The sequence below is a fragment of the Narcine bancroftii genome, chromosome 2, assembly GCF_036971445.1.
Source record: "Narcine bancroftii isolate sNarBan1 chromosome 2, sNarBan1.hap1, whole genome shotgun sequence".
Classification (NCBI taxonomy): Eukaryota; Metazoa; Chordata; class Chondrichthyes; order Torpediniformes; family Narcinidae; genus Narcine; species Narcine bancroftii.
In genome coordinates this window covers 156,250,232-156,263,812 of record NC_091470.1, presented here as the reverse complement: position 1 = coordinate 156,263,812, position 13,581 = coordinate 156,250,232, and the positions used below count along the sequence as shown (strand labels likewise).

At 44.0% G+C, this 13,581-nt stretch overlaps 1 protein-coding gene across 1 annotated transcript in view; it reads left to right on the top strand.

Moving 5' to 3' along the window:
• Positions 1-317: 317 nt before the first annotated feature.
• Positions 318-13,581, top strand: part of acap3a (ArfGAP with coiled-coil, ankyrin repeat and PH domains 3a) — a 301,756-nt gene continuing 288,492 nt past the window's right edge. The window contains exon 1 of the mRNA XM_069918754.1: positions 318-524. Coding sequence (XP_069774855.1) covers positions 436-524 — 89 coding nt within the window. The 5' untranslated portion in view covers positions 318-435. The remainder of the gene's footprint in view (positions 525-13,581) is intronic.

Genomic DNA, 13,581 nt, shown 5'->3' with positions numbered 1-13,581 from the left:
ACGAGGCCACACTGATTTCTTGACGCCCGGTGGTTGCGGCCAGACGTTGCTGTCGATCCCAGGCATGCTCAGAGCTCCCGCATCCTGCCCCACGATGCATCCTCCAAGCCCTATCGCTCTCTGTGCGCTGAGATCCCTCTTGCTCTCACATTTGCCGGGTGAAACTCTTGAACTATGAATCGCCGGCAACAGCAGCCAGTTGCCTTTATCAAAGATGGCTCTCCTCCCAGTGGGAAGGGCGACTGGACGGCGGGGGCGTGGCTTCTGCGTCTGATTGACAGCTCTATAGGCGTGGGTTAGGCTGGCGGAGACTCGCATCCGAGGGAAAAGAGAATGGCTCGGAGAGTCTGTGCGATTCATAGCGTTCCTACCATTTTGGAGTAAATCAAGCGGTCCCCGCGTTTACTTCCTCAAATCGGGGGATGAACAGACTAAATGAAGGGTGAATGTCAAACTAAAGAGAAAAATACAATCAAAATGACAGTGGATTTTGAAGATTGCGTGAAAGATTCCCCCCGTTTCAGGTAAGGGGTGTGCAGCCCTTGGACGTGGACGAGACTGGTGGTTTGATTCATTGATTGGGAGAGGCCGGTGTTTATTTTATATGCGAGGCTGGAACCATATGCTGGACCCGATATGATATAGTATTTGCATCTGGGGATCATAACGATGAGCTGCTCTGTGAAGAGCGGGATCATCCCTGCTCCCTTGCATTGGAGAAACTGGGCGTGAATAATGCCTGTTTCTGCTTTGTGTTTCATTCTATTCGGTCTTGTGATATGGGGGGGGGGTAGAGATGCTGATGTTGTATAAGTGTTTTGTGACAAAAGTTTCCTTAAAGAAAGAGGAGCTGTTGGCAATGAATGATGAGGAGGAAACGAGCGTTATCTGGGATGTTATCCAAAAGGGGAGATTGTTAAAACATTATTTAATCGTTTTCAACAAACGCAAGGGCAATTCCTTGCTGTGGAGGATTGCCAGTCATTTTCGGGCTTAATTCATCTGTCCACATCAATCTGTGGAAGCAAGCTTCCCACTTTTTGTTCCATGATGGTTTGTGGTAAACTCAAGGAGCGGGGCTGGATGAAACACAATAAGCCTTGAGCCGTGTGGTAATGGGAGATGTGGCATTCCCGCTGTAACAGGAACAAGAGCAGAGGCGCCATTTCTCACTTTATTAGAAGCCCAGTGGAACCATTTGTCGTGACCACAATTCTGCTCGTTTGCCAAATGATTGTCAACGAGGTGGCGAAACGTGGCAGCGACTGGAAGCGGTTTGGGGGCTCATGCACCGTCGGGAGAGGGTCCAGGAGCCGGCAGCGCTGCCGGAGGAGGGCGAGGGCAGCTGAGGAATTAGGAGCATCATCGCGGTGACCAGTCCTGATCTGAGGACCAGCGTGGTTGGAATTTCTTCCAATGTTGGGGATAGTTGGAACTATTCTATCGCAACTTGCCTTCATTGGAGAAAAAACGTTGCAAAGCAATTTGATGCCCCTGGGGCTCACGGGTTGTACAGCCCTGAAACTGACCATTCGACCCATCCAGTCACTGCCAGCATTTATGCTCTTTTGGCGCTTCTTCCTGTCTTTCCCAATCGAAATCTCCCCGTGTCACCCTCAGACCACCATTTAATTGATAATATTCGCTTCACCCCACTCTATCCCAAACTATTTCTCTGCTGAATTCTTAACTGTCTTTTGGCCACCTCTTGTAGACTTGATCCAGTAGAGTCAAATGGGCTGAACGGCCTCCTCGAGCAGTTTCATTCAGAATTGGTCTGATCCTAGGGAATTCAGTTTGGACTTAGTATGAAGAATAATATCAAACTCTGCTAGTGTGCGTTAATAACAGGATATAGGGAGATAGTGATGGCACCATTGGATGTCAAGCCACAGCTGAGAAATAGGTAAAAGAAGAAAAACCAAATCAAAATTCTTAATAGCGACGGAATCGAGATCCAGAAGTGTCTAGAGAATGATCTTTGACTGAAAGTGCAGTAGAAAAGGATGTGGACAAAGTGAATGCTTTCTAAATTCTGAAAACAGGGGGTTTATGTACAAACACAATGTTGAAATTGTGCATGACATTGGTAAGGCCACAGTCAAAATATTACATAGTTCTGGGTACCAGAGCTTCAGAAAGGAGGCACCGAGGATTTACTGGCCTGTTACCAGGTAGATTTCGAAGATAAGTTTACAGGAATATAAAATACTCAGGGATGTTCAATATTACAAAACTTTTCACTTGATGACCAATCAGAATTGACAAGGAAATACAGAAGTGCTGAAGTTACTCAGCAGGTTATGCAGCATCCAATAATGGCAAAAGGCAACCAATGTTATGGGCCTGAGCCCTTCTTCAGGAGATGAGGTTCGGGCTGAGATTATTCCAAGGGGAAAATAAACAGGACATTGATTTTATTCTTTAGCAGGTCATGGGAAAATAGAAAATACCTTCAGTATAACTGCTTTGTTGTAAAGCCATGCGAAAGGGTAGAGGAAATAGCGAACAAGAGATTGGAGAGAACAAATTGTTGGTTTAGCTTGCAAGCCAGTGTTTAATGCCCAACCTTGATTGCACTGAGATATTATTAGAGCATAGAACAATATAGTATAGGGCCTTTGGCCCACAATGTTGTACTACATAAACTACATCAGTCCCTACCTCACACCCATAATCCTCTATTTTTCTTGCATCCATTTTCCTGCCTCAGTGTCTTTTAAATGCCTCTATTATACCATCCTCCCCTGGCAATGCATTCCAGGCACCCACTCCCTCTATGTAAATTCTTTTATCTCAACATCTCCCCTAAATATTCCTCCCCTCTCCTTAAACAGATGTCCTCTGCTATTTATTACTATTGCCCCAGGGAGAAGACATTGTCTTTCCACCCTATCTATGTCTCTCATAACCTTGTAGACCTCTATAAAGTCACCTCTCATCCTTCTTTGCTCCAAAGAGAGAAGCCTAGCTCTGTTAACCTTGCCTCATAAGACAAGTTCTCCAATCCAAGCAGCATCTTGGTAAATCTGTTTTGCATCTTTTCCAAAGCTTCCACATCCTTCCTATAATGAGGTGACCAGAGCTCATCATTTTCAAATAATTGTTCTGTTTTCTGCCCTGTTAATGCTCTTGTCTGCAAGACCAGTGGACATGGGTTCAAGTCCGAGCTGCACTTGAGCAGATGTACAACTCCAGTGATCCTGGTTCAGTCCTGATCTCTGGTCCTTTTTGTGTGGCGTGCACACAGTCTCCCTGTGATCACATGGGTTTCCTCTTAGAGGTCCTTTTTTTGCCCCACATCCCACAGATATGCAGATTGTAGTGTAATTGACCTCTGTAAATTGTCTGTGCCTAAGTGAGTGATAAAATCTGGGCAGAGTTGATGGGAAGGTCAGAAGAATAAGATGGGTTGAGTCTAGGGTTGCTGCAGATGTTTGCTTGACAATTCATGTAGATTTGGTGGGCTGATGACCTGTTTCATCCGGCCAATCGAGTCTGCTCCACCATTCAATAAGATCATGGCTAATCTAGCCATGGACTGCTCTCCACCTACTTGCCATTTCCCCATATTCTTTAATTCCTCTCTCATGAAAAACCTATCTAATTCTCTCTCAAATATATTTAATGAGGCAGCTCTTGGGCAGAGAATACTATAGATTCACAGGAAAGCAGTTCTTCATTTCCATGCCATATCTACCCTGCATCTTGAGGCTATGCCACCTAGTTCTAGTCTGACCTACCAGTGGAAACAACTTTCCTGTCTCTCTCTTTAAGCTTTGATGAGATCCCCTCCTCATTCTTCTATCTTGACCAATGGAGATTCCTGATGGAGTCTTCACCTGTCCACCTATGAAGCAAATCTGTTCTCCCATTGGATAAATGTTAAAATGAGTGCAAACGGCTATAGTTAAAATTTAATTCAATTCAATGAATGCTGTTGTAGACATACAGGACGGTAATAGGCCCTTTCAGCCCGTGAGCCCTTGCCTACAACCTACAATTGACTTACAACCCCAGTATGTTTTGAAGGGTGGAAGGAAACCGGAGCCCCCTGGAGAAAACCCATGCAGAACGTACATCCTCCGTACAGAGGATGCCAGATTTCAACCCTGGGGCAGTAACAGCATTGCGCTAATCGCTACACTGACCGTGGCACCTTATTATGATTATGTGATGATCAAATGGACCTGGAAGAAATGTGTCACTGGAACCGAGCCCTATTTTGCATAGACCCTAGATTCTCCTTCCCACTGCACTTCAACATTTGAACTCTTAAAAGCTGGCAGCAAGGATGGGAAACTTGCTACCACAGGAGAAGATGTGATGACCTGCACAGGTGCATTTAATCACTTTGGGAGAAAAGAACAAGAGGGTATGCTGAAAGAATGTGACAAAAATAAGGGTAGGTGGAAGCTTGTGGGTGGAACATAGGCACCAGTAGAGATTAGTTGGGCCAAATGGCTTGCTTCTAAACTTACTTATCATCTAATTCTGGTGGTTTTTTTCAATTTCCAGGCTGGCTTGGAGTGATGCATATGATCACATGCAACTTTTATTACTGGAAGTCCCTGAAGGGACAGGGAATGAATGCTAATAGATTAGCATTGGTTGTCAATCCCTTCTCTATTGTATTTCATTTCCTGAAGGATATGCAGGCGCGTTGTTTCAGATGGGCCCTGTGTACATCTGGGATCGAGGAACTTTGCGGAAGTCCATACTTCTGTGGAAGGATAAGAAAATAGCAGTTTTCCAGATTTGAAACTCATTAAAGATGATAGCTAAGTGCACAACATGTCTTAGTTCAAAAGGTGGTTACTTCTTTGCATCCCCGATGTCTATCGGCATGTGCCTGTGTTTGGATGTAATTGTGATTGACCAATAATATTTGCAATGAATTAAATTGGTTTAATTATTTCCAATTGGCATTTCTTTGTCTTCAGTTTCCTATCAAAGAATATTTACATCTTTAAGTGGAAAATGACCTAATTTGTGTTCCTTTCCAAGACGTTAGGAGTCGGGCTCTGAGTGTTTGTGCATCAGCCACAGAGATCCAAGGGCAGCATTGCCCACACTGTGAGGCATGTGTAGCTTAGCAATAGTGAAGGAACCAGTCTCAAGGGAGAGATGATGCAAATTGCACTTGGGTTGATGTTTGTAACATGTTGGTATCTAACACTTGGCTTCCCCACGCTTCTTAGTTGCAAATGCAGCGAGACTAATGGAGTTGCGGCTTTAACAGGATGACGTGGCCTAGTGCAGTCATCCCCAACGGGAGCCATGGACTGAAATCCTAAATATTATGTAGTCGGCAGGAGAGAAGTACGGCAGAAACCAACTAAACCTGACTACTTCACAGGGAAGGGCACCCATAAACTTTAAACAGAGTCCTAAAGGGGCCACAGTCAAAATAAAAGATTGAGAGTGACTGGTCCAGTGCCATCTTCACCAACATAACTTGATTGCATATGAAATGCTGGTGCGTTTTAATAATTAAGTGAATTTGGAATTAAACATCAGCATCAATAATTGTTCCCATTAAACTGTTGGACCTTCATAAAACCTATCTGATTCATTGAGGGAATCTCCCAACCCCTCCCCAGTCTATCCCAATTGTGACTCCATTCTCACCAATGTGATTGACTCTTATTTATTACTCTCTGAAATGGCTTAACAAATGGTCAGACTTCAGGTTCAAGTTCATTATCATCGGATTCCACAAGTGCAACCTGAAAACGGCATTTGCTTGCCAATCTTAAAGTACAATCAATTTCAGCTAGACAAGTAAAAATATAATATCACTAATGCCCTTTTCTGACAATGCCTCTCTTGCTATAGCAGGTGTAAAGCTTGCTTGTAAGCAGTGCATGGATGCCCAGTACTATATAAACCTTGGAAGGGGCATGTTACATGCAGTTACCTACCTGCTAGTCTCATCAAGCACTTCTTGGCCCACCTGTGGCAGGGTCTACAGGTCCCACAGTGATCTCATTAGCCACTTAAAACAGGAAAGGAAGCAAGTCATTCTGCAGCTTGAGCTGCTGTTGACTAGTGCCGTCTTCATCAAGATTTGGGGCGGCATGGTTGGTGTAGCGGTTAGCGCAATCCCCTCAACAGCACCAGCAATTGGGACCGGAGTTTATATCCCATGCTGTCTGTAAGGAGTTTGTACGTTCTCCCCGTGTCTGCGTGGGTCTTTTCCGGGGGCTCTGGTTTCATCCCAGCGTTTGAAACGTACCGGGGGTGTAGGTTAATGGGGTGTAAATTGGGTGGCACAGACTCGTGGGCCAAAATGACCTGTTACCGTGGTGTATGTCTAAATTTAAAAATTTTAATGAAAAATTTTTTAATAACATTTGGAATATATTTCAAGTTCTGCTAAAGGAGAAGAGGTGTCAGTCAAAACAGTGACAAGAAAATAGATCTCCTTGGAGTTTTTTTTTTTAAAGTTTGAGCAAACTGTTTTCATGGAGAGAGTGTGTACTTCTGCTGCACTACCAGTATTGATTTACACTGCAGAAGCGGTTTATCACTGTGAAGTATTTCCAACACGCAGATCTCAGGATTGTGTGGCAATACTTCAAATAATCTGTTGCCTGCCTATTATGTGTTTTCTTTTAAAACATGGAATGTTGCGTGTTTTTCTGGTCCCTTTTTTGACCACAAGAAGTCCCAAAGCATTCCACAGCCAGTTGGGGTATAATCGTTGTTTTAATGTAGAAGGCAGAGCTGGATCACCTACTCCAGAAGGACTGTAGTGGCTCAAGACGGAGGGATGGGCAATGAATGCTGCCCTTGTCAGCTACATCCAAAAAATATATTTAAAAAAAACAACAGCAAGCTCCTAGAAAGAGCAATAAATCAATCTGTCTGCTTCAGATTTTTTTTTAATGAGGGATCAATACTGACTAAGATAACCAGGATAACTTCCGACCTCATCTTTGATGTTTCGCTGCAGGTCATTTTACATCCGACTGAGAAACCAGACTGAATCTCAGTTTGACTCCTTATTTGAAGAGACCCGCACAGATTTCAGTGAATGTGTTTTGTGCTCTGCTTTTGGACTCTGTGATGAAAATGCGACTGAGTGAAGGAGCGAGAAACTGCTCTGGGGACGAGTGAGGCAAGCTCCTTGGAACGTTTGTTCAGACTCATTGAGGCAAATGTCTTCCACCTATGCTGTGCACAGTTTGAGGCATTCCACACCAGTGTTTATCAAGGAAATTTGACACCAAGCAGCTTGAGGAGCTCTGAGGACAGGTGATTGAAAATATGGCCCACTCTGGTCTCAGTAGCCACCTCATAACAGGAAAGGAAGCAAGTCATCCTGGAATGATGTTGTCTAGTGCCTTCTTCACCAGAATAATGAGATGCTTATGAAGCGCTGGGGCATTTTAATAATTAGGTAAATCTGGAATTTATTTCAAGTTCTGCCAAAGGAGAAGAGGTGTCGGTCAGAACAGCGGCAAGAAAATAGATTTCAAAGAGCATCTGAGAAGTTTGGAAGCAAATTCCAGAAGTTGAGGCCTAGGCAATTGAAGGCTGGACTGATGGGGGTATCAATATTCAGATTTATTGTCAGACTACGTACAAGACATCACATCCAACCTTGAGATTCTTTTTCCTGTGGGTGAGGCAAAATTACCACTCATTGGTAGAGCAAAAAAAAACCTGATGCAATGTCTACATGTAAACAAATAAAGAAATGGAAACAAACTGCAATACAGAGCAAAAAAATCAATTAAGTGCAGAAGTGAGAGTCCTTTTAATGAGTCCCTGATTGAGTTTGTTGTTGAGGAGTCTGATGGTGGAGGAGTAGCAGCTGTTCCTGAACCTGGTGGGGCAAGTCTTGTGGCACCTCTACCTCTTTCCTGATGGTAGTAGCGAGAACAGACAGTGTGCTGGGCGGCGTGAATCCTTGATGATTGGTTCTGCTCTCTGACAGCTGCATTCCCTGTAGATGTTCTCGACGGCGGATAGGGTTTTGCCTGTGATGTCCTGGGCTGTGTCCACTGACGTTTACAGATGGTACAAAATAGGAATTGAAAAATAGGGTGCATATATGACTGAAGGAGATCACATGGAAGGGGAAGCTGGAAGTCTAGAGGTTCAAAAATGAAGCCTATAATTTTAAAAAAAATATCAAGTCATTATTGGTCTAGGTCCTGTTTCAGCAACAATTGGATTCGCTCTCGGAGGTCAGGGCAATGGATGGCATCAGAGGCTATTGGAACCTGTGTGTGTCGCAGGATTGGAATGGACCTGAGAAAGCAATAATGTTGTGAGACAGCAATTCTCAACCTTATATCAGCTATGCTTCCCACCCCCAACCCACCCCAGAACTCTGCTCAGTTTATGGGTCCCCTTCTCTGTGAAGCAGTCGTTTTGGTTTCTTCTGAACTTCTCTCCTACTGACTACAATAAAAAAAGGTAAAAATTAAAAAAAGCTTTTACTTCAATGTACTGTGGCCCCAGGGTGGGGTGGGTGAAAAGTGTAGAATGGCTAGAGTAAGGGTAATGGGTGTAACGTCAGGTGCAAGAGGTTTTGAGGGGATTCAAGAAAGAATATTTTCCGACAGGACAGTGGTTAGAACTTGGAATACATTGCAAACTGAGTTGGTCACGGAGGCAGAGACCCTTAATGTGCAAGTATCAAGATGAACTCTCAAATGCCAAGGCAGAGAAGGCTATGCACCAAGTGCTGAGAAATGGGACTGGGTACTCAACAGTCAGCATGGATACGATGGGTCAAGGGAACTTTTTCTGTGGCGTGCAACTTTAATTTGCCCACCTTGCTTTAATGGAGGTGGTAGACTGCAAGGAGGCTCTCTGGTGCTCTCTAGAGAACGGACTATGGAAATGAAAGATGGATCTTAAAACAAAGATAAATGGTGAATCTAAAATATAAAATGAGCTGTTTGTAGTGTCATGAACAATTCATCAGAGTGACCACAATGTCCTCCTGATAGGTGTCTGGTCCATCAAAAGATTGGTGAATCACTTGGTTCCTACTGAAAATACCTTTAACAATGCACCAACTCTTTGCAAGTAAAAGACAGTGACTCCAAGGACCAGGGGTTCAGTGCTGCCAGATCTCACCGGAGGGCTGCTCCAGGCACCTCACGGGCACCTCCTTGTTGCCATTTTTTGGTAGGCTCCAGCACCTAAAAATTTAGCACTGCGCCTTTGCCGAGGACGATGCTGACATCACGTTGATATGCGGTAATCTAAATGTAAAATTGACTGCCTGTTTCCTGCTGGAAGATGTTTAATATGATTTCAACTCATGATCTTAGTTGTGACCAGGGCTCCCTAAATGACTGGGAATGGGTGATAATACTGAAGGGATCAAGGGCTCGGCATGAAAGCAACTCATTGTGAAATATTTTTGGACACATCATTGGATCCTGTTGTCTCTACAGAGAGAAGCAGAGTGTGAAAAGAACACTAGATTGATGCTTTTTTGAGGACTGGTCACAAATAGACGAGGCCTGTATCTGTTTCAATTGATGTCAGTCTCCTTCCGATTGTCGCAATCTTCAGGGATGTTCATATTGGCCCAATTTTTGAATTTATCTGGATGAACGTTTTCTGATGAATCCTTCTCCAAGGATGGTTTTGGTTTCATCTCAGATTTTCAGCACCTGCAGTATTTTGCCAATGTTCCATAATCAGCCTGGTATTTGACAGGGTTAGAAGTAATAACATCCAGAGTTAGGGATGGCTGATGCACAGACTTTTCAAGTTCTCAAGTTTATTATCATCTGACTGTTCCTCTACAACTAGGTGAAACAATACAGACCACCACGCACACACATTACACAGCACATAATAATCATGTATATTTTAAAATAAAAATAGATATTTTGGGATGATTTACTCGGTTGCGGGATACTGTTCATCAATCCCACAGCCTGTGGGATGAATCTATTTCCCAGCCTGACGGTCTTGATTTCGATGCTCCTGAATCTCCTCCTCAATGGTAGTGAGTCAAAGATGCTGTGTGCTGGATGGGAAGGGTCCTCAGTAAATCTTTGAGCCCTATTTCCCATGCACAGTCAACAGATGCCATTATCCGATTTTCACCGCGTGTGACAAGGCTAATCCTGAGTTCTACAGCCTCAGCTGCAGGTCGCTGAAGGTGAGATTAACATTTCGAGACCAGCAGGTGCGGATACTATTTGCAGCTGACTCATTGCAAATCCTCCAGTTTATCTCCATATGGGTCGAGCCAAATTTAGATTATATTCTTTTGATTCATGACAACATTCAATTTGTGTTTTATTCCTGCCAGATTACAGCAGGCCTGATGTTCCCTTTTGAATATCTCGTTGTTTGAGTTGATTGAGAGTCAGAAGGGGCTTCTATTCATTAAGCTTGCAAGTGAATGGAAATTAATTCAGGGAAGTTGTATTGATATCATGAAGTAATAGAATTTTATACCCTAGTATCCTCTATCTTCAAGGACTTCCACCACCTGGACCATGCCCTCTTCACTCTGCTACCTTCAGGCAAAAGGTACAGGAGTCAGATGATGAGCGCTCAGCGGCACAAGGACAGCTTCTTCCCCCACTTCCCGAATGAACGATTTTACTTTGTCTTTTTCTTGCACGATTTTTATTTAATTTGTCAGGTGGTTTGCACTGTGATGCTGCCACAAAGCATCGCATTTCATGATGTTCATGACGATAAATTCTGATTCTGAAAGGTTGGATGGGGGTAAAGGGATTTTTACAGCTTTTGCCCACATGAGCATTTTTCTCTGTGCTCCCTTCGATATTCAGGGTTGTGCTTCAGGGGCCTGTAATGTGGTGTATAATTAATGTCTGTGTTCATTTGACTGAGCTTTGTCGCTGTTGTCAGAAGCCATGATTATAAATGATCCAATCTAAAACCTACTCAGGTAGCTCTACACAGAGGGTTGCCTTAAACTGAAGGAACTGACCACTGTCTACAAAGTGGGCATTGTCCATAGAAACCTCTACTGGATCTCAGACCACCTGCATGGTGATTGGGTACAAGTGTGTGATTCATTAAAAGTTGTCATGACAACATGGATGGCCACAAGTTACATAATTAACTCTCTGGTCTTTAGGAAATATGCAAGACAGAAAGATTGCATTGTCCATTTATTCCATGCCTAGATTTCTGTGCTCAGATGCACCATTGATCTATTTGCTACATCTATGTGCTGCCAATTGGCAACTCGTAAGTTCTCATAATCTCTCCCAATTTGAAAGGAAACTATTTGATTCCTTGAGTCTGTGCTGGCTCTCAGAACATTCCCTTCAATCACACTCACCTCACTTATTTCCCTGTAACCTGTTATGATCAACTTGGCCAAAAGTCTGCCCTGATTCTCCTGTCACCCAACCGTGCTAGAACAGGCAAACTCCACCCAGAACTCCAGACTGAGGCTGGTTTAGTGATACTGGGGCTATTGCAGAACTTGTCGACCACTGTGACGCCAAGTTGCTGACAACGTGAAGGTTTCGATTCGGTCTGAGATGCAGAAGGCCAGTGGCTTCAACCCAGCTTTGCGGTAAAATAGCCACAGGAAGGGGAGGAGCCCATTCACTCCCTCAGAATCAGAATTTATTGTCATGAACATGTCACAAAACGTTGTTTTATGGCAGCATCACAGTGTAAACATTTATATAAACCACCTTACAAAATAAATAAAAATAGTGCAGAGAAAGAAAAAGACAAAGTAAGGCAGTGTCTATGATTCATTGATCATTCAGAAATCTGATGGCAAAGGAGAAGAAGCTGTCCTTGTGCCACTGAGTGCCCGTCTCAGTCTCCTGTACCCTTTTCCCAATGGTAGCAGAGTGAAGAGGGTGTGGTCTGGGTGGTAGGGGTCCTTGAGGTTAGAGGCTACTTTCTTAAGTCGACGCCTCTTTCAGATGTCCTCGATGGAGTGAAGTCTGGTGCCCGTGATGTCACAGGCCGAGTTAACAACACTCTGGAGTTTTTTCTTGTCCTGAGTGTTGGGACCTCCATACCAGGCAGTGGTGCAATCAGCCAGACGGCTCATGTTCCCTGGAGTCCGTCCTACCCCTCAGCCGTGCCATTGCTGATTTGGTGCCTCGCTGAGGGGAGGCCTTTCCTCCGTGTCCTTCATCAGGGCTCAGGGTTCCGGCCCGTGACCTCAACCATTCCTTATTTTGCACTGATGCTGCTGTGCCCACTGTGTTCCTCCCTTGCTGAGTGCTTGTTGCTCCAGATTTTAGCATCAGCAGGCTCTCGTGTGTCTCCAGGAAAAATGATCTCTGTCCATCCACCACGTCAGTTCCCTTTAAATATCTTGAACATTTCAAAACCATAATCTGCAACCTTGTGCAATTTAATCATGAGCATTGAACAGAAATTGGAAGGCCTTTTATGCACTCCAGGGTGGCTGTGTGGTTTAATGGAGTAAGTTTGCAATCTAATCCACAATTCCTATCCTTCTAGAAGAATGTTCAAAACAGTGAGATAACGTAAAGAATTTGTACATCTACACCAGTAACTGTGCAGATCAAAGTGACAAAGAATGTGTAAAGTAAGCTCTGGATAATGACACCCAGGAAATTGAGTTTGTGGATCTCCAACAATTCGAACCATAGAACCATTGAACATTACAGCACAGAAGCAGGCTTCTTCAGTCTTTCCTTGTAGTCTGTGCCAAACCTTTTTTTTTTCGCCCAGTCTCACTGACTTGCACCCAGTCCATAAGCCCTACATCTCCCATCCATGTACCTGTCCAAACTCCTCTTAAGAGTTAAAATTGAGCCCCCATTCACCACTTCAGCTTTAAATTCCACAGTAAATGAAACCTTCTTTCATGCTTCGCTCCCAGTCAGTCCATAGAACATGACAGCACACTACAGGCCCTTCGCCCCACAGTGTGGTGCTGACCAAAAAAACACCAAAACCCTCCTACCTCATAACCCTCTATTTTTCTTTCATCTATGCGCCTAAGATTCTCTTAAAGGTGCCATATGTTCCAGCCTCCACCATGACCCTTGGGAATGCATTCCAGGCACCTCTGTGTGGAAAAACATACCCCTGATGTTTCCCCTAAACATTCCTCCTTTCACTTTGTACAAATGTCCACTGGTGTTTGCTACTCCTGCCTTGGGATAAAGGTGCTGACTGTCCACCTTATCTATGCCTCTCATAATTTTGTAGACCTATTAAGTCACCTCGCATCCTTCTAGGCTCCAAAGAGAAAAGCCCTCGCTCTGCCAACTTTTCCTCGTAAAACATATGTTCCAATCCAGGCAACATCCTGGTAAATCTCTTCTACTCCCTCTCCCTAGCATCCACATCCTTCCTGTAATAAAGTGACCAGAACCGAACACAATATTCTAAGTGTGGTCTCACCAGAGATTTATAGAGCTGCAATGTTACCTCACGATTCCTGAACTCATTCCCTGATTAATGAGGCCCAGTTTACCGTAGGTCTCCATAACTGTCCTACAATCTTAAAAGTTCTATGGATTTGGACTCCAAGGTCTCTCTGTAGTTTGACAAGTGTGTGATGAGTGAACTGGGCTAGACTCAGTTGCCATGATTGGGCCATTAACTCAAGGTCCT